Source organism: Ursus arctos, unplaced genomic scaffold, assembly GCF_023065955.2.
Source record: "Ursus arctos isolate Adak ecotype North America unplaced genomic scaffold, UrsArc2.0 scaffold_33, whole genome shotgun sequence".
Taxonomy (NCBI): domain Eukaryota; kingdom Metazoa; phylum Chordata; class Mammalia; order Carnivora; family Ursidae; genus Ursus; species Ursus arctos.
Window position 1 is genome coordinate 807,341 of NW_026623019.1, and position 20,907 is coordinate 828,247.

Below are 20,907 nucleotides of genomic sequence, written 5' to 3' on the forward strand. Positions count from 1 at the left end.
CTGCAGTCCCATCCAGACCCCAATGATACGGCGCTGACATTACTTCTAGGGGGAGAAACAACCAAAAGGTAAATGCTAGGGGCCATGACAGTGTACAGAAAGTGAAATAATGGGGTCAGGCTGCATTCCACTGGGAAGCCGCTGTGGGAGGGAGCACCTGGGGTCCGGAGCTGGCTGGGACGTGCCCCAGCGCACAGGCAGGTGAGAGGCCGGGAGGGACTCCAGGCAGAGCCCATGACCCTCCTGCCCCTGAGGTCCCTCAGCCTGGGCCTTCCAGGGAAGCCCGGCTGAGTTCGCTCCTCCTGTTTGGGGAGAGGGCAGCTCCCGTGCAGTGACTGCCGACTAGGCGCGAGAGTTCTGGGATTTCTAGGCAAGTGCACCTATTCCCTGGGTGCTCCCAGCACACGCACCCGTGATGGGCAGTTCTGGCCCTGTTTCACGGGGGGATGTGTGGGCCTTGGGGGATGGAGCACCCTTGTGCTGTCCGTGAAGTGAACGCTGGGTCAGGTCCCGCATGGCAGATTAGAGCCATGAATTTGGGAAGGCCAGCACAGTCAGAGAAGGAACCAGGTAAGACCCAAGCCCTGTCCGCAGTGGCCGTGTGAAGGCACCACTCTCCTTCCCCACCAGCTCTCCATCTCATAGTTGGGAGCAGAGCTCATTCATCTGTGGGGCTGCTGCTTCCTGAGCCGGGAGGAGAGAGCTGCCTGTGGTCACCCATTTTACAGATAGAGAAACTGAGGCTCAGGCAAGGCAAAGACCTCCTAGTCAGGGTCACTGCCGGGCTGGCGTCCTCTTCTGCCCGCGAGGTCCTGAAGAAAGTCTTGCTCCACTCAGGTGACATTGTTAGGTCTGGCTTCTCCCCTGTACCCCCTACAGCCTGGCCTGCGCGACCTTGGGTAAGTCACTTACTCTCCCAGAGCCTCAGTTTCCTCTTTCCGGCCCTGAGGCGTGGTGGCAGGGCGGGACAGCTGAGTGCCCAGCGGCGCTGAGCCACCAGCTCTAGAGGAACCAGTGTGGGGCGGGGCCAGCACGGGCGGAGCCATCGCGGGCGGGGCATCTGTGGGCGGGGCCAGGAAGTGGGCAGCGGCTATTGTGGGAGATGCGCCGGGGCTGGGGGCGGGTCTCGAGCGAGGGGCGGGTCTCAAGCCTGCGGCTGCGCCCTACGCGTCTCCAGAAGGGGCGGGGCTACAGTTACGGCGGGGTTTAGAGCCCTGGAAAAGAACGCCGGGGCGGGACTCAGTGAGGGGCGGAGCTAAGGGCTTAGGAGCACCCAGTACTCTACGCGGGTGCGAGCAAGGCTTCAGACTCCAGGAGGCCCCGTAGCGGGCGGGGGCGGGGCCCAGTGAGGGGAGGGGTTCAGGGCTGAGTCAGTGATATAATAGACGTCAACGAGGGTAGAGCTCAGTGAGGGCGGGGCTTAGAGCCCTGGCATTGGCGGAGAGGCGCAAGGAGCGCCCGGAGTGGGCGGGTCGCAGTGAGGGGCGGGGCCAAGGACTCCTGATGGCGCCTTAGCCGCCACTGGAGGAGGTGGGGCTCGAGGGGGGCGGAGCTTAAGGCCCTCGAGGCGCCGCCGCCGACGCTGGGGGCGGAGCATAACGGGAAGGGGCGGGCTTAGTGAGGGCGGCTTGGTGTTGCGGCGGGGAGGCCGCCGACGCCGGAGCGAGGCCTGCCGGGGGGGCGGGGCCTGCCGGGAAGGGGCGGGGCGAACCGAGCCTGGCGGTGGCGGACCTACAACCTGACCGGCGACGGCGACGGGGGGACGGGCCGGCCCCGGCCGGGCGCGCGCCGTGCCGCCGCCATGACAGGTGAGCGCGGGTCGGGTGGGGGTCCTGTCTGCCATCCCCAGGCCGGGCGCGCGTCCGCGGTGGCCCCCAGGGTCCGGTGCCCCGATGTTGCCCCGGCCACAGCTGCTCGCGGCCGCGGTCGCGGTCGAGTGACCTTGGTCCGTGACCGCCTCCCGGTCGGCGGGCGGACGACAGGCCGGGGGCCGGGGTCGGGGCCTGGGAGGTCCGCGGGGGCGGGGCCGGAGCGCGCCTGTGGATGGGGAGGCGCTGGGGGGGGGGGCGCGGCGGCCTGACAGCGGGAGGAGGGGGTTCTGCGGAGTCCTGCGCTTCTGTGAGGAGCTGCAGCCTCTCCAGCCTCAGCCACCTGACGTCCAGAGGGGCGCGTCCCGATGGGACTCTGCTGCGTCCCGGGACAGGCCCCGGGGAGCTGGGGACACAGACTCAGCCGCCGCCCCCTCCCCCAAGGCTTTGTGCTCCTCGCCAGGCGCCCCTACCCCCTCCAGCTTCGGGCCCCTGCCGTCCCCCCCCCCAGAGCCTGTTTGGACTGGAGAACCCACTCCATCCTGGTCCCAGCTGAGCAGGGCCACCTTGCTCTGTGGAACTTCCACAGTGGGAGACACCTGGTGATGGTGATGGGTTGGTGAGGGACCCCATGACAGCGTGATCAGGGAATGCTGTTGCTCCCACACAGCTAGTTCCCAAGTGCCCCACTTTTCCACCTCTAGGGGTGGTCCACAAGTCCCCGCTCTCTCCCCCGAGCTCACTGGAGTCCCACAAACAGGATTTCAGGGACAGGAACCTGGTGTCTTCTGGGACCACAGTGTCCCAGCCTAGGTCAGAAGAGAACCTAGCTGCCTCCCATGCCCCTGTCATCTCCCTGAACCCTTTTTATTTGTGGCTGCTGTTTCCGAGCCCCTACTTTGGGCTTGGCCCCGAGTCAGAGTTAGGTGTCTCCCATCCAGAATTTCTGTAGGATATCCTCTCTGTGTGGAGGAGGAAATGAAGGCTCAGGTCGGACAGGTGCCAAGCCCCAGGCCACCCGGGTGGTCAGTGGCAGAGGCAGAACTAGGCCTGGGTCCCGCCCAGGCCCTCTCAAGGTCCTGTGGGAGCCTCCCCACCTGTCCCTTTCTCACAGTCAAGTCTGAGTGACGAGCCTCTTAGAGATCCCTCCTGTCACAGCCCTTTACTTTTGGGATGGGTCGCTGAGGCCCAGAGAGTGCAGGCCCAGGAGGGTCAAATGGGCAGCTTTGCAAACCTACAGGTGTGAAGTCCCTGGCTCACTGTCCCTGTGCACTGATGGGGTGCCTGCCTTGTGCTGATTCTGGGGCCTCCATGACAGGTTATAGGATGAGCATTTGGACCCATTGTGTCTGCTCGGGGCCAGTGCTGGCCAGGTGTCACTACAGCTATTCCTGTTGCTGTGGAACCAGGCCCTGCCTTGTGTGCTGGGGAGTGAGCCCTCTCAGTTCCACACCTGAGGCCAGATCTGGCCCTGAAACAGGACGGAATTCTGGGAGGGCCAGGAGCCAGGGTTACTCAGCAAGGCCTCTGCAGGGGAGGATAGTGAGCTGAGCACCACTTGGCTGGGCAGGAACCACAGGACAGGTGTTTTCATCCTTGGGCAGGGGTCCTAGGTAGTATGGTGCAATTGGGGGCCCCTATGCAGGATGGCTCAGCAGCCTGGGGTAAGAGCAGGCGGGCAGCTCCCACAGGGCCTTGAGTGACAGGCGGGGGTAAGGGGTTGGGGGTCTGTGGTCCTGGCACCAGCTGGGCAAGAAGGTGGAGCTCGGCAAAAGAAGCTAGCACGGTCCTGCTAGAGCATTCCCCTCTATCCTGTAGAACTGTCTGGGATTATCAGTTAGGATTGGGGACCAAAGTCATTTCCTTTCCTGTGCTTTTTCGTTCCTGGGTGTGGCCATGTGGGTGTGGTTAGCATGCACAGTTTCCAGCCACCAGAGAAAGCTTTAGCCCCAGGCTGTGCCACTGTGCCAGGTGACTCACGCTTGCGGCAGTAAGACTCCATCTCGCTAGTGGCTGCCGCGGGGGGAGCCGCTACAGTGTGCTGGCCGAAGTCCACGGGTTGCCCTGGGCCTTGGCCCTTGGACCAATATCCATTCAGGAATTCTTTAGTGAGAGCCTACTGTGTGCCTGCCCTGTGCACACACTGCAGAGGCAGCAGTGGGCAGAACTGCCTGGGGCCAGACCAGGAACAGATTTGATGCAACTAATGGTACAGTTAATGAGTGTGATAGTTAGACACGTGGAAAGTCTGGATGTCAAATGGTTGCCACAAAACCGTGTGTGGGTCCACCCTCCATCTTCACTCCCTAGCTGGCTGTCGTCTTAGGCAGGTACCGTATCTCTTTGCCATGCCTCAGTTTCCTCATCCAGAAATGGGGGTGGTGGTCTTGCTCGAGTGGCAGAGCTGATGGAACGATGAGGATGATCTGTATGCCTAGAACTATGGACTGCCTGGTCACGGGGCACATCATCAACTGTGGCCACTGTTCCTAACTCTTGAATCAGAGAGGCTGTCAGTGGGGAAGCCGGATGATCAGAGAGGTCTCTCCCATGTGGCCATGGCGGGTCTTTTGGTGACCCGTGGGTGGCTTCCTTAGCATGCTGGGGCTGCTGATGAGTCCGTCTTCCAGGTAGATTCAGGGCCTGGAAGGATTCAGAAGTTATAAATTCATATTTTTGAGGGGGAAAGAGAGCAGCCAGGACGAGGCGGCAATGGGAGAGAGAGATGAGGAAGATGTGGTGTGTTGAGCCGGCCCCAGGGCGGAAATCAGGGAGACCGTGCTCGTTCCCACATGATGACCCCGTTTTTAAACATCAACTTTATTGAGAGATTATTTACTTACAAAAAGTGCACTTACTTTTAATGAAGAATTTTATAAATTTTGACAAATGTATATGTCCATGGAAATACCAGCCCAGGCCCAATGAAGTCAAACATTTCTGTCACTCCAGAAAGTTCTTTCATGCTCCTTCCCAGGTAACCCACTGGACCCAGGGATTCATCTGCTTTCTCTACCTTCCATTTTTTCTTTAAAATTTAACAGTGGAATTTCCAAGTAGGATTTCTCTTTATTTTTTTTTTTTTTAAAGATTTTATTTTTATTATTTATTCGACAGAGAGAGAGACAGCCAGCGAGAGAGGGAACACAAGCAGGGGGAGTGGGAGAGGAAGAAGCAGGCTCATAGCGGAGGAGCCTGATGTGGGGCTCGATCCCAGAACGCTGGGATCACGCCCTGAGCCGAAGGCAGACGCTTAACCGCTGTGCCACCCAGGCGCCCCGGATTTCTCTTTATTTAATACATTTTATTTTTAGAGAATTTTTAGTTTATAGAATATTGAGCACATAGTATAGAGAGTCCCATACTCCTCCCCCCAACCAATTTCCTTTATTAATAATATCTTGCATTAATGTGGTACGTTTGTTACATGTGATGGACCAATATTAATACACTGTTACTAACTAAAGCCCATAGTTTACATTACAGTTCGCTCCTGTGTTACACATTCTATGACTTTTGAAAAGTGTGTAGTGTCCTATATCCACCACTACAGTATCACACAGAGTAGTTTCACTGCCCTAAAAATCCCCTGGGCTCTGCCCGTTCATCCCATGCTCTTGCCTCAGCCCTGGCAACCTCCGACCTTTCTACCACCTCCACAGTTTTGCATTTTCTGGAATATCATCTAGTTAGTATGTGGCCTTTGCAGACTGGCTTCTTTCACTTAGCAGGATGCATTTAAGTTTTCTCCTTGCCTTTTTGTGACTCCAAAGATCTCTTTTTATCCCTGAATTATATTTCATTATAAAACTGATTAAACAGAACCACTGCTCAGTTATGTATTCATGCGTGTGTGTGTGTGTGTGTGTGTGTGTTAAAATGTGCAGAAGACAAAATTGACCATTTTACCCACTTCAGTGGCATTACATACATGCACAGTGTTGTGAAACCATCAGTACTTGTGCTCCCAGAACTTCGTCATCACTCCAGGGGGAAACTCTGTCCCTGTTACATGGCAACTCCCTTCCTCCCCTGCCCTGGGCTTCCGGTAATCACCGTTCTACTTTCTGTCTCTAGAATTTGCCATTCTGTATATTTCATGTAAGTGGAAATCATATAGTATTTGTCCTTTTGTGTCTTTATTTCACTTCACATGTTTTCAGGGTTCTCCCGGGTTGTAACATCCACGTCTTAGAGGTCCGTTCCCTTTTATGCCCGTGTAACCTTCCACTGTGTGCATTTACCGCATCTCATTTATCCACTCCTCCGTATGTGGACTCTTGGGTTGTTTCCACTGTTTGGCTACTGTGAATAAGGCTGCTCTGAACATTGGCGTGCAAGTATCTGAGTCCCTGCTTTCAGTTACTTGGATGGAGCGTGTACCCAGGAGTGGGATTGCTGGGTCTTGGGGTGAGTCTGTGTTTGACTTGCCTGTTCTGCAGAGTGGCTGCCCCATGTTACAGTGCCCCAGTCCTATTCATACAGAGCTGTGTATGTGTGAAGTGCTTTCTCATCGTGCTTTTTTCTGGGTTTCCCTCGGGTTGAGTGACTGAGCATCTTGGCGTGTGCTTAGTAGTCCTTTCACGTCTTCTTTGAAGAAGTGCCTTGTCAAGTCCTTTGCCCATTTTTGAATTGCATTATTCATGGGTTTTGTTGTTGTTGTTGTTGTTGTTGTTATGGAATGATAGAAGTTCTTTATATAGTCTGGATATTGTCCCTTATCTGTTACATGGTTTGCAAATATTTTCTCCCATCCTGTGAGTTGTCTTTTCTCTGCACCAGCCTCCGCCCCACACACTCAGAATAAATAGGGTTTCCTTCTGGTCTGTTTTGTCCCATTGGCCTTATGCCGGCATCACGCTGTTCTGATCACCGTAGCGTGGTGGGAAGTTTTGAAACCAGCGTGAGTCTTCCAACTTTGTTCTTTTTCAGGAGGGTTTTGGCTATAAGGTCCCTTTTAGGATGAAAAACAAGAAACAGCTTTGGAGTTTGGATAGGAATTGCATTGACTCTGTAGATTAGCTTGGGAGTATTGTCATCTTCACAACATTAAATCTTCCAATCCATGAACAGAGGGTATATTTCCATTTATATGTATCTTTTTAAATTTCTTTCAGCGATGTTTTGAGTTTTCAGTGTACAGGTCTTTCACCTCCTTGGTTAAATTTATTCCCAAGTATTTTATTCTTTTTGATGCTGTTGTAAAGGGAATTGTTTTCTTAGTTTCCTTTTTGGGTTGTTCATTGTCAGTGTAGAGAGATGCCACTGATTTTTGTGTATTGATTTTGTATCTTGCAGCTCTGTGGAATTTGTTGATTAATTTTGACGTTTAGGGTTTTCTATGTATAAAATCATGTCACCTGCAAAAAAGAGAATATTACTTCCTCCTTTTCATTTGAATACCTTTTATTTCCTTTTTTTGTCTGACAGCTCTGGCTGGAACTGCCAGCGCTGCCACGCTGACTAGGAGTGGTGAGGGGAGGCGTCTTGCTTGGTTTCTGGTCATAGGGGGAAAGCTTTCGGACTCGGCCACCACGGAGAATGTTTGCTGTGGGCTCGTCATATATGACCTTCGTGATGTTGAGGAGATTTTCTTCTATTCTTGATTTATTAAAAGTTCTTTTTCTTTAATCAAAAAAGAGTATCTAATCTTGTCAAGTCCCTTTTCTGCACCATCTGAGATGATTGTGGTGTGTGTGTGTTCACTTCATTCTGTTAATGTAATGTATTACTTCGATGGGGGATCATATGTTGAACCGTCCTGGTCTTCTGATGTAGAACCCTTTTAATGTGCTGTTGGATTCAGTTGACTAGTATTTTGTTGAGGATTTTGGCATCAGTATTTGTAAGAGATATTGGTGTGTGGTTGTCTTATATCCTTGTCTTGTTCTGGTATCAGGGTAATGCTGGCCTCACGGAATGAGTTAGGAAGTGTTTCCTCCTCTCTGTTTTTGGAAGAATTTTAGAAGTGTTGGCATTTAAACGTTTGGTAGAATTCGCCAGTGGAGCCGTCGGGTCCTGGGCTTCTATTCGTTAGGACTGATTGATTTATGATTTAATCCCCTTGCTAGTCAGAGGTCCATTCAGATTTTCTCTGTATTTGTGTTTTGGTTTTGGTACATTGTGTGTTTTTTAGGAATTTGCCCACTTCATCTCATTTGTCCAATTTGTTGGCTTACAAATCTTCATAGTATTCTTTTGCAATCCAGTTTATTTCTGTGTAATTGGTAGTTTTCCTACTCTTATTTCTGATGTTAGTCACTTGAGTCTTTTCTTCATGTGTCTAGCTAATGGTTTGTCAGTTTGTTGATCTTTCCAGAGAACCAAGTTTTGCTTCTGTTTTTTTTTTTTCTATTTTCTGTTGCATTTATCTTTGCTCTAATCTTTATTAATAATTTCCTCCTTTCTGTTATTTTCGGGCTCGTTTGCTCTTCCCTTCCTGCTTCCTTAAGGTGTGACATTAGGTTGTTGATTGGAGAGCCCTCCTTTATTGTAAAGTTTGCACTTACAGTCTAAATGTCCTCCTCTGAACTGCTTTCCTGGAACCCCTTAAGTTTTGGTGTGTTGTATCTTTATTTTAATTTGTCTCAAGGTATTTTCTCATTTCCTTTGTGATTTCTTCTTTTGATCCATTCATTCTTTCACTTTCACATGTGAATTTTCCACTTTTCCTTCTGTTACCGGTTTCTGGCTTTATTCCATGTAATCAGAAAAGACCCTTTGTATAATTTCAGTCTTTTTAAATATATTATGACTTGTTTTGTAGCCAAACTTGTTTTGCGGTCTCTCCTGGAGAATGTTCTGTGTGCACTGGAGAAGAACGTGTACAGGCCCAGCTCTGAGCTATTGTGGGTTTGTTTCCAGACAATAAATAATTGTTCCACCACAATGAAGTGAATATTGCAATCAAGTGAGTCCAGTGGGTGTCTTAGTTCAGTGCGCGTCAAAGTTCCGTTTACTCTGCTGCGTTCTATCAAGGGCACAGTAGAGTCTGTCTAGCGATGTGTAAACCCCAATTAAAAATATTTTATTGCTAAAAAATGCTACCGATCATCTGAGTTTTCAGCAAGCCATAATCACTGATCACAGATTGCCATAACAATTATAATAATAATGAAAGTTTTGAAGAATAAGAAGTTTAAATTGTGCAAATTATCAGAATGCGGCACAGAGACACAGTGAGCAAACGCTGTGAGAAAAGTGGGGCCGATAGAGTTGCTCCACGCAGGGCTGGCACAGACCTTCAGTTTGTAGAAACGCAGTCTCTGTGAAGCACGGTGACATGCAACGTGCCTGTGGTGTTGGGTGGAATGTCCGTGTGTCCGTGTGCGTGTGTCCACGTGTCTCTCTGTGTGTGTCCATGTGTGTATCTGTGTGTCCACATGTCTCTGTCCATGTGTATGTCCATGTGTTAATGTGTATGTGCGTCCGTGTGTGTGTCTATGTCTCTGTGTATCCACGTGTCTGTGTGTGTGCCCACGTGTCTCTGTGTGTGTTTCTGTGTGTGTCCGTGTGTGTCCACATGTTCAAGTGTGTGCCCACGTGTCTCTGTGTCTGTGTGTGTCTGTGTGTGTCCACACATTTGTGTGTGTGTGTACACGTGTCTGTCCAAGTGTGTATGTCTGTGTGTGTCCATGTGTGTGTGTCCACGTGTCTGTCCAAGTGTGTATGTCTGTGTGTGTCTGTGTGTCTCTGTGTATGTGTGTGTCCGTGTGTGTCTGTGTGTCTGTGTCTGTGTGGTTTATACTGCAGCTCGCCCCTGCACTTCCCTCTGTTCTGGCTGTTATTAAGGTGGGGTACTGACGTCTCTAACTATTCTTATTATTCATGATTACTAAATCTTTATGATTTGGGGGGCTCTGATATTTGGCGCCTGTGTGTGTTAGATGTTTTTGGTCAATTGACCCTTTTATGAACATAGGATGTACTTCTTTGTCTCTTGTACTCGTCTTTGGTGTGAAGTCTATCTTGTCTCCTATTCGTGGAGGCCCCTGCTCTTCCAGCTTCTGTTTGCCGCCAACACCTGTTCCCCTGCTCTCGCTCTCAGCCTGTGGGTGTCTTTGGATCTGAGTCTTTTGAAGACGGCATGTGGTTGAGTCATACTTTTTTTAATCCTGAGAGGGAAAAGAACTCTGTTCCTCCTCTACTCCTACCCCCAGCACTCGTACTTCTGAGGCCCCTGCCACGGCTGGTCGCCAGATGTGTGGTCTCCCCTACATCGAGCAGCTCTCCGACACGAGCTGTGTGTCTCACAGTTCAACTCTCGTGGGACACCGTCTCCCTGGGGATGGCCTCCAGTCCCACCTGTTCGGGGCTCAGTCCTATACGGCGCCCCATCTGCAGACGTGTCGCCAGGCCAGCCAGCTGCCACCCATGCTTGTGACGGACTGGATGTAAATCGAGGGTCCCACGACCCCGTTTTTGGTTTAGTCACTTGCTGCAGCTCACAGAACCTGGGAAAACACACTAGGTGCTATTGCCACTGATTCCAGAGGACATTCGAAAGGATACAAGTGAATCTCCACAAAGACGAGATGCTTAGGGCGAAGTATGCGCGAAGGGGCGTGGAGCTTCCATGTCCCTGCCAGGCGGACCACCTTCCCAGCACCTCCAGGTGCTCAGCAACCTGGGAGCTCTTCAGACGCCATCCTTTAGGGGTTTTATGCAGGTTTTTTTCGTTTTTTGTTTTTTGTCTTTTTACATAGGCACGATTAGTTAAATCCCTGGCCCTTGGTGGTCAGTTGAGCCTCCAGCCCTGCTCCCCTCCCTGGAGGTCGGGGTTGGGTGGACCGGGAAGCTCTGAGCCTCTGTGTGTTGACGTCACTGGCAACCAGCTCTCATCCTGTGATTCTTTAGGGGCTTTCGAAAAATCACCCCATTCACAAAGTCAGACGAGGCTGAAAGGGGCTTGTTAGGAACAACAAAAGGCACCCTTCCCCTTCATGGCTCATCCCTTAGGAAATTCCAAGGGTTTAGGAGCTCTGTGCCAGGAATTGGACTGAAGACCAAATAGCTGTTTCTTACTATCAATCACAATATCACAAATCCATTTTGCCAATCTGTCTTTAATCTGTTTACATTTAAAGTAATTACTGTAATTACTAATAATGAATAATTCATTTCTGCCTTTTCGCCATTTGTTTTCTGATGTCTTACAGCTTTTTTGTCCTTCACCCACTACTGCCTTCTTTCATGTTTGGTTGACTTTCTGTAGGAACACATTTGGTTTTGTCTCTATTCCGTGGATATTTTCTTTGTGGTTACCTAAGAATGACACATAACATCCTGAAGTTCTAACTGTCTAATTGGATAGATAGACAGTGAATTCCAATCACATACAGACGCACTGTTCCTGGGCAGCTGCCTGCGCGCAGCCCCCGTCTGCCGGCGGGTGGGACGGCCGAGGTGCACCTGTTCGGGTAGCTGACACCATGGAATCGGGACTCTCCCTTGCGGATCCTGGGCCTCCCACCAACCAGTAATCCATCCCTGGTCTTTAGAGGCCTGTTGTCCTAAAGAACATTCTTAATGGGAAAGCAGGTGCACAGTGAGGCTTTAACATGGTCCTGAAAGAAGCAACAAAGGGAAAAGCACCGTGGCCCATGCTGTTCTGCGGCGGCTTCTTCTCAAGGCCTTGCAGGTGTGGCGTGTCCGTGGCCACGGCAGCACGGGCCCCCAAGGCCTGCGCTCCTGACCCTGTGAGAAACGCTGTGGGAGCTGCGGGGTTAGGCCTTCTCCAGGCTGTCTGGGCTTTTCCACAGGGCCCTGAGGGGGTCCCGTGGACAGCACACTCGGCCTCTGTCTTCTGCGGTGAGCTCTTGGGCATAGAAGAGAGGGGCCAGAGTCTCCACTCTGCTTCTGAGCCCTTGGGGTCGTTCCCACACACTAGCACCCCATCTCTGATGAGGGGGGTAGCAGGACAAGGCGGGGTCCGGGCTGTGCGCACCCCACATAGGTGGGACGTCAGCAGCTGTCCTGGTGCTTACAGCTGATGTGCCTCCAGGGGACCTGGGGGCCATGCTGTGTGTGGTGTGGGAGACCTGCTGCCCCACCTCCACCCCAGCCGTCCTGGCTCATGGCCTCCGTGCTCTCTGCTGTTTCAGAGCAGACCTACTGTGACCGCCTGGTCCAGGACACACCTTTCCTGATGGGCCATGGACGCCTCAGTGAGCAGCAGGTGGACAGGATCATCCTCCAGCTGAACCGCTACTACCCCCAGATCCTCAGCAACAAGGATGCGGAGAAGGTAATGGGGGGCATGTCTCCCGTGGTTCCCTTCCCCCTGGGCTGGGAGGAAGCAGAGCTGGGGGCAGGGCAGGACAGCTCAGAGGTGAAAGCCCGCCTCCTTGCAGTGATGTTGGGCCCAGAACATCAGCTCTGCGAGCCTCAGTGTCTTCTTGTGTCATCGGAGGCTGCTGGCGGCTGTCCAGAGATGCGGGAGCAACCCAGGAGACAGGACAGCATGCCCCCATGCATGACAGGCCTGGGAGTGGCGTGCGGGGGGAGGGGCGAGGCGTGGGGCTGCTGGCGAGACTCCACCCCAGTGCCACAGGGCTCTGCCCCTGCCTCGTGCAGAGGTTCAAAAGTTGACGAACATTCGGGGACACCGAGGGACAGTGGGTGCACCTTGCCTGCACCTCCCTTTCTCTGATTCCCCGTCAGGGCCAGGGCTTTGGGGTACAGGGCCCCCCTCCAGCTGGGTGACTGAGTGAGCCCTGCTCTTGGAGCTGCAGCTCCCGCCGCTGGTGCAGGGCAATGGTGCCTCATGCAGGGCTGTCCACAGGGTTAGGGGCCTCTCCTGGGGACAGCTGGAATCTACATGGGCCCTGCTCCTGCCTCAGAAGCTTAAGTTATAAAAGTGTACAGTAAGTGAAAAAGCACGGGTAAAATTTATACCTTATTATTGTAAGTCTAATATATTGTGTACAAATTTGAATTTGAAATGTTTCAGACGTTTATACAAAAAAAAAGGAGGCTCCTGCATATACACACCCACGCTGTTCCACTCCTCGTAGTTTCCATGGCCCCTGCCATATGCTTGTCTTTGCCACGTAGTTTCTGGTTCATTTCTGGTTTCAAGTGGAATGGTACGCTGCCACCAGGTGGCAGCACCAGGCCACAGCCTCCAGGTCCCACAGATCCAAGCCAAGAGCCCAGTTCACTGACCTTTAGAACCACACATTTCTCCATCAAACACATCAAAAGAGCTTGTGTTCTTCTGCTTAAGCCTTGTTTTTATTTTTTTATTTTATTATTTTAAAAAATATTTTATTTATTCATTTGTCAGAGTGGGGAGGGAGCACAAGCAGGAGAAGCGTCAGGCAGAGGGAGAAGCAAGCTCCCTGCTGAGCAGGAAGCCCGATGCGGGGCTCCATCCCAGGACCCTGGGATCATGACCTGAGCCAAAGGCAGGCACTTAACTGAGCCACCCAGGTCCCTTAACCCTTGGTTTTTAAAAACTTGAATCGCATTCCTGTAGACTGTAAACTACAGGAAGTTATCCCTTTCACCCCATTGATTTCCTGTACTGACCCTACCATTTGGGAGTTTATTATATCCTTTTTACAAGTGAGGAAACAGAGTCGTAGGGGGTGAAGTGACTTGCCAAATTCACACTGCGAGCCATCAGCTTCAAACAGTTGGAATATTGTCACCACTCTCCTTCTCGAGACTGTGTCTGGCCCCCACAGGGAGGGAGTGCCAGGACTGGTGGCTGTGCTATGGCCACAGCCCCGCCTGGGGTGCTGCGTGGGTGGGCCGTGGCCCTGGGTGGTCTGGGGTGGTCAGTTGCTGCCTCCTCTGGGTGTGCTGAGCCCCCCGAGCCCCCCAGCTGCCCGTGGCCCTGCCCCTCCAGCCTGACCTTCCCTTGCACCCTTTCCACTCCCAGTTCCGGAACCCCAAGGCGTCCCTGCGTGTGCGGCTGTGTGACCTCCTGGGCCATCTGCAGCGGAGCGGCGAGCGGGACTGCCGGGAGTTCTACCGGGCCCTGTACATCCACGCCCAGCCCCTGCACAGCCGTCTGCCCAGCCGGCTCGCCCCGCGTAAGTGTGCCCGGCCCCTCACCGGAGGCCATCTCCGCAGCGGCCCCCAGAGAGAGGAGGGAGTGTTTCAGATGCAGAGATGGTTGTCTCTGTCTCTCGTGGGCCAGTCTGTACACAGAAAGTAGCATCTTGTGCGCACAGCTCTGCCCTACCCTCGAGCCTGGCGCACTGGGAATCCTTATGCTTGCGTTGGAGGCGGCTCGCGGCTGTACCAGCCTTGGGCAGACTGTCCCCCCTTCAGAAGCCAAGGTCGCACCCACAACTGCGGATGCCCGGGGGATCTCCGTGGTGTGGGTGTTTCTGTAGAACAGTCTCGGGCACAGGTGGCATGTGTGTTCGGTTTATAGTCTCGCCGGAGTGCTCAGGAGGCGCGTGAGTCCCACGCTGCTGGGTTGGGGTGGGGGAGGTGTAGGTGGGGATGGTGGCTCAGTCCTGAGGCCTCTGTGCCCTGGTCCCCTGGAGGAGGGGCTGCTGTCCCTCAATCCTCTGCTGTGAAGCTGGAGGCCTGAGGGACAGGGTGTCTCACCTGCTCACCCCAGGACGCTCAGCTGGGACCCAGGGCTGGTGTCCCTGACCTGAGGGTGGGCGGCAGGAGTGGGCCCTGAGCTCTGGCCCAGGACCAGCGCATCATACCAGCCACTGGGGGGCCCACAGCCTGGCTGGCAGTCAGGCCCCTTCCAGGCTCCTGGGCCACCGGCAGGTAGCTGGTTGGGGAGTTCTGGGGAGAGCATGCTCCCTGCCCTCATGTGGACATCAGACTTGGGACAGGCAGGCGTTCATGCTGCATTTGGTGTCTGCATCCGCAGGGAATGATGGCCCCCAGCCCGTGGCCCTCAGGGTCTCAGGAAGTGGACAGAAGGAAACACAAAACTCAGGGTTCCATGAGACTGGTCCCAGAGTCTCCTCTCTGGTGCTGACTCCCCCAAGCCCGGCCCAGAAGGCTGGGTGCCTGTACCACCTGGTCCTGCCCAGCCTGGGGGCCCCCAGGGTTGAGGGGAAGGAGCCTGAGCAGGCCCTTGGTTTCCTGCGGGCGGGGCAACCCCCTTCCTCTGGCCCGCCCACCACTAACCGAGCCCTGTGATTTTGTTTCCAGAGAACTCAGATTGCACAGAGCTAGACTCAGGCACCGTGGGCCGCGAGCTCAGTGACAGGGGTAACCACCTCCGCGTCCCCCGCCCCTTCCCCCCGCCCAGGGCTCCGTCTCTGCCTCAGGGGCTGCTCCTTTCCAAGTCAGGCTCGGTCCTGGCTTCCCGTTGCACGGGCCCCAGGGTGCTTGCTGGGGCGCCCCGTCCTCCAGGCTCAGACAGCCACTTGCTCACGTGCCCCCTTTCTCCCCAGGACCCGTGGCCTTCCTGGCCTGCCTCGGCCTGGCCGCGGGGCTGGCGCTCCTCGTCTACTGCTGCCCTCCAGGTGGGTGCTGCCTGACCAGGCCCAAGCACCGGGTCCCCTGGCCTCCCTGTGCCTCAGTTTCCTCACCTGCACAGTGGGAGAGTGGCAGGGCCCACCTTGCAGGGCACGGGAAGAAGAGAGAATGTGGGGCCCCGGTTCTCAAGCCCACCACCCCCAGGGGGAGGGGAATGACAGCCCCTGATGGGAGGCAGGGCGCAGCTGGGCTCTGTCCTTTGTGGGGCCTGGAGCAGGGCACCCACCTCTGGCACCTTCATGGCTCAGCCCTGACAAATGGTTGGGAGGCCTGTGGCCCAGCGTGGCAGCTGCCATCCCTCTCCTGCCATTCTGGGCCTGTCACACCTGTGCATGGGGAGCCCGCGCTGGGCAGGCCTGCTTGGCAGGGACACCCCGTGTCACTCGGCAGTGGGGCTTGGTGACACATGGGGCTGAGAAGGCAGGTTGGTGGCAGTTCCTGAGACCACCTTGTCTTCCAGACTCCAAGGTGCTGCCAGGGGCCCGGCGTGTCCTGGGCTTCTCCCCCGTCATCATCGACAGGCACGTCAGCCGCTTCCTGCTGGCCTTCCTCACAGATGACCTGGGAGGGCTCTGACGACCCCCGCCTGCCCGCCACCCACCAAAGAACCCCCACCTGCCCACCCAGGGGCTGGCCACTTCTTTTCTAAATGCTTGTTTTTCACTATTTATACTTTTTTAAGAAAGTTACCTTCACCTGACAAAGATGCTCAACAATATTAAATGTTGGAGTCTTGTCCTTTTTCTCAGGAGTGTTTTCTAGATGATTCTGACCTGAGACCCTCTCGCATCTCCAGCTGGTGGGCAGACCCTGCGCCCGGTGTCCCACAACCAGCCTGGGGCCAGGTCCTGCTCAGGCTGGCCCCCCGCAGTCCCTCTCCCAGTTGCGTCCCCGTCAGCTCCTCCCCCAACAGCCTCCTTTTGGGGAAACGGAAGCATATTTGTCAACCCAAGAATCACCATGAGTTTGCATTTTCCGTGGGAGGTTTCCGGAGATGCCAGGGCTGGCCAACTCCAGGAATGGCAGCTGCTCCCAGGTTTCAGGGCGACAGGGCACGGGGAGGGGAACTAGTGGGGGCAGAGGAAGCAGCTTCAGGGCATGGTGCCCCACCCCCACACAGCCAGCTCTGGGGTTAATTCACTCATTCCTGTGCCCAGGTGGGCAATGAGGGCCAGGGCTAGGGAGAGCTGAGTGCAAGAGCCCTCTGGCACACCTGGATGGGACAGCATGGCCTACTCCTCGCTCTCCATCTCTGTGCGGCAGGCTCTGATGTGTCTCCAAACTCGGAGCCTCAGTTTGCCCATCAGTATAATGGAAACACTCCTGGGAGAACTTGAGCAGGCCTGGGACAGCACTGCTCAGTTAAATGCTGTTCCCCAGAACTCTCTCTGTGAATTTACCAGTTTCTGGGAAGGTGCATCAGATGCATATTTCTCTCTGGGACACCCCGGTGGGTGGAGCAAGCGTGGTTGCTTGCATTTGGCTGTGAGGACACCCGGGCCACCCTGAGCCACTGGGCTGAATAGAGCCCCCGCAGCTTTGCCTACACGAAGGTCTTGACTTTGCTCAGGGCCCAGGTGAGGACTCTGTGAGCCTGCCCATTCCCCAGCTGTCCCCCTCCAGGGCCTGACTGGGGCTGGAGAGACGTACTGCATTTCAGATCCCTTGCAGCCAGGTCCCCATGCGAACGACTCCCATCACTGCGGAGGCTGGACTGGAGGCCGCCTTCTCGCTGGCCTGCCAGACCAGGGGCCTGGTCCCTGTCCCTGCACCTGCTCTGGACTCTGAGCTCGGGGGTGGGAGGGTGGGGGGCAGAGGTTCTGGAGGTCAGCAGACCCCTGAGGCTCAGCCAGGCATGTCCTACCTGGTCTGCAGCCATTCCACCCATCATAAGGGGCCGAGATGCCACTTCCCAGGGTACATTTCTTCCTGGGCAGGTGCCCTGGGGTGTTCTCCATGTTTGTCCCTCTCTCTGAGAGACACAGCTGGGAAAAGGTGACAGACACACCCTGGTGAAGGTGACAGAGACAGTGGGTCAAGGTGATGGATGCTCCCAGGTAAAAGTAAATTCAGCCACTGCGTGAAGGTGCAGGCATGGCTCGCCCCCAGGAGGTGAAGAGAGGTTTCTGGAGTGTTATAATTTTACCTCAGCCGATAACACCTCCTATGTTCTGAACATTTGTGTCCCTCCAAAATCCACAGTAGTGAACCTAACCCCCAAGGTGATGGTGGTAGGAGATAGGGCCTTAGCGGGTAATTAGATCATGAGGGTGGAGCCCAAGAGGGATTAGTGACCTTATAAAAGAGACTCCGGAGAGCCTGCCACGTGAGGGTACAGCGAGAGGAGGAAGCTGTTCTCACCAGACACCGACTCTGCTGAGGCCTTGATCTCAGACTTCCAGCCTCCTGAAGTAAATGTCTATATGTATCAGCCACCCAAACCAAGACAGCGCCTTTGAAGAAACATCCCAGGGACAGACAGGCCCAGCAGGCCAGTAGCGGAGAAGGAAGGTCCTGCTGCTGTCCGCCACCTGAGACCTGTGAGGCCTCCACTCCTTAGGGCCCTGTGGTAGGGTTCCTTCCCCGAGCAAGGGGTGGTCGGTCCTGCCTCAGGTCTCAGGACCCAGCTGGTGAGCTGTGGTGGTCTGCCAGGGCATGAAAGGGCACCACAGGTCACAAACTCCCCTGCTCCCCCTGCCCCAGCTGCTCTAGGCCCTCACCGTTAGTCCCTGTGGTGAGGGGACTGGAACCTCTCATCTACAACTGGAACCACTCATAATCCATGCCTGAGCACCTTTCACGTGCTGTGTCCATAGCTGGCATGCTCTTTCCTAAACCCCCATGTATTTAACCTTCAGTCTTTGGTAAAATGTTACCTCCTCCAGGAAGCCCTTCCAAATACTACAGTAACAAGAGTAGGTCCTCATCGTGGCTACAATAGTACTGAGATGCCATTTCTACCTCCAGAAGAGTTCAGGAGCTGGGAGAGGCTTCCTGGGGTGGAGAATAGTTCCCAAGATTAAATATGTCACAGTTGTGTGAGGAGGGTTAAGGACAGTGAAATGACATGTGAGGAGCGTGTGTGGAGGTGTGAAGTGGGAGGTGATGTGAGGGGGTGTGAGGAGGGTGTAGGAGGTGTGAGGGGGTGTGAGGAGTATATGAGGAGGTGTGAGGAGGGTGTGATGAAGTTGTCAGGTGGTGTGAGGAGGTGAAAGAAGGATGTGAGGAGATGTGAAGAGTATATGAGGGGGTGTGAGAAGGGTGTTGGAGGTGGGGGAAGCAGGTGGGAGGGGGTGTGAGGAGTATATGGAGGTGTGAAGAAGGTGTAAGGAGTATATGAGGAGGTGTGAGGAAGTGTGAGGAGGTTGAGGAGTATGAGGAGGTGTGAGGTGATGTGATGAGTATGTGAGGAGGTTGAAGACTGAGGAGTTGTGAGGAGTATATGAAGAGGTGGGAAGGGATGTGAGGAGTATATGAAGAGGTGTGAGGAAGTGTGAGGAGGTTGAGTATATGAGGAGGTGTGAGGTGGTGTGATGAGTATGTGAGGAGGTGGGAGGAGTATATGAGGAGATGGGAAGAAGTGTGAGAAATACATGAGGAGGCTGAGGAGGATGTGAGGCGTGAGGAGGTGTGAGGAGGTTGAAGAAGACGTGAAGAGGTAGAGGAGGGTGTGAGGAAGGTGTGATGGAGAGTGTTGGTGAAGTAGGGGTCTCCTGGTGGAAGGAGTATGGGCTCTAGATGGCCTTGCCTTGGGCGGATGTGGTGAGGGCCATGTGGTTAGGGCCGGGTGAGGACACAGCCTGGTGTTTGTGGAGCAGGAAATGGCAGCTGCCTCTTGCACAACACAGCGCTCCCTCCCGGGAGAGGGTGGTGTTGACTGCAGGTGCAGTGTCAGGGTGAAGGTGCTGACCCTGCTGAATCTGGGGTTGTTATTTCCAGTTCCCCTGGGTCAGCGTTCTTTGATGGGCTCAGAAGATTCCTGTTTTCCCCATGCCCCCCAAAAGTTCTGTTCAACACCAGGCCTGCTGAGGCCCCTCAATTGGCCGCCTGCTGGAGGGGCCCTGGGACCCACTGTCCCACAGATGGGATGAAGGTCCCTCAGCACTAGCCAGGTGGCAGCTGGGACCCTGATTCCTACCTCACCTGGAAGGGGCCAGGGCCCAACCCCCCAGCTGAGGGACTGGGACTGGGCTGGATGTGGTGAGGGGTGTACTGCTGCCCTGGGGCAGCTTCCTCAGGCCCCACACCGGTCCCCTTACATCAATACTTGAGAGAAAGAGAAAAAAAAAACAAACATTGAAACCTTCAGCTCCCTGGTTTTTAAAAGTAATGCCCAGAGAAAAGCGGAATTCAATTCAATTCAATTCAATTCAATTCAATTCAATTCAATTCAAGTGGGAGAGGAGGCACCTGAGGGAGGGAGGAAGGTAAGGGCGGGTGGCCACCTGGTGTGGGAAGGAGGAAAGACCTAACCCTGCAGCCTCACCCAGCCTCACTTCCTCGGGCCCCTGAGCTGCCCCCGTCCTTCCTCCTCTCAGGTCAGTGACTCCAGGGCCTTGAAGGGTGGGCAGTGGGGAGGAGCGTGGGGGAGGGGATGGGGGGGTATGAGGGGTATGGGGGGGTGGGGGGGTGGAAACCGCCGCTGGAGTAGATCCAGAAGACACAGGTTACTGGTAGAGGTGGCGGGTGGCCTTGGCCTTCTACAGCACAGAAGCTATTCCTCACGTGGGAAGGTGCCTGGGTGGCCCGGGGATGACCGCGTCCACTCCTACCGCCTGTCACCTACCCTCTATTGCTCACCTAACAACCCTCCGCCCTAGTCCATCCATCAGCTCTCTCCAGTTAAGCACACCCCTGCCGAGGCTCCCTCCAGGCCCCCGGCACCGCCTGAGGGCGCCCTCCATGTCCACAAGCACACCTCCTGGCTCCTCACTCCCCTCCCTCACTCGCAAGGTCTCACTGTCCCCCCAGGGCTCTGTTAGCCCCGGTTTCCCGATGCATATGCGGCACCTGGCTCTGGTGGGTGAGTGAGTAGGTCTGCAACAGACATTTACTGAGCGCCAGCGGTATGCCAGACATGGTTCCAAGGACACAGGACACAGGTGGTGGCGTCAACCCTCAGGATACTGGCAGGTAGGACCCTCCCTTTCTGGGGGGCAGCCCTGGCCTTGAGCCAGGCATGGCAGGGGTGGGCAGGGCTCAGACATGGGCCTGGGGGGACACTGTGGATGCTAGCCAGTCCAGTCATCTGGGGTTCGCCCCTCTGGTGCGTGCTGACAAACTTCCTGTCCTGGCCAAAGGAGGAGCTAGGCCATCTGTTGGCCATGTCCCTGGCGCTCCCCACATGACTACCGGCCAGCCCACATCACAGGCCACCGGCCACTGTGGACAACCCCAGGGGCCTGGTGCAGGGCGGTGTCCACCTGTGTCAGACCCTGGGCAGGACTGGGCCAGGGGAACAGGCTGCCTGGGACATGTGGGGGTGGCCGGGAGGAGAGGGGCAAGGGAGACAGGATGGGGTGCCTGGGTGGGGGCGACAGGAGGGCCAGATTATGGGGACAGGTCACAGATGTGAGCCTGACCCCCCCCCCAGCTTTCTGTTAAAAACCAAGTCAAGGAAGGGGAGACATGCTCC

The 20,907-nt window shown here is 54.9% G+C and overlaps 1 protein-coding gene across 2 annotated transcripts; it reads left to right on the forward strand.

The window, feature by feature from the left end:
* Nucleotides 1-1,697: 1,697 nt before the first annotated feature.
* CARD19 (caspase recruitment domain family member 19) lies at nucleotides 1,698-16,021 on the forward strand. Of its 2 annotated transcripts, XM_026519142.4 has the most exons (6): nucleotides 1,698-1,808; nucleotides 11,912-12,054; nucleotides 13,696-13,849; nucleotides 14,943-15,002; nucleotides 15,188-15,259; nucleotides 15,733-16,021. In XM_026519142.4, the coding sequence occupies exons 1-6, from the start codon at nucleotides 1,802-1,804 to the stop codon at nucleotides 15,846-15,848; spliced, it is 552 nt and encodes a 183-aa protein (XP_026374927.2). In that variant the 5' UTR covers nucleotides 1,698-1,801; the 3' UTR covers nucleotides 15,849-16,021. The 2 variants fall into 2 exon arrangements, with proteins under 2 accessions (XP_026374927.2, XP_026374928.2); XM_026519143.4 differs by lacking the exon at nucleotides 14,943-15,002.
* Nucleotides 16,022-20,907: the final 4,886 nt, after the last annotated feature.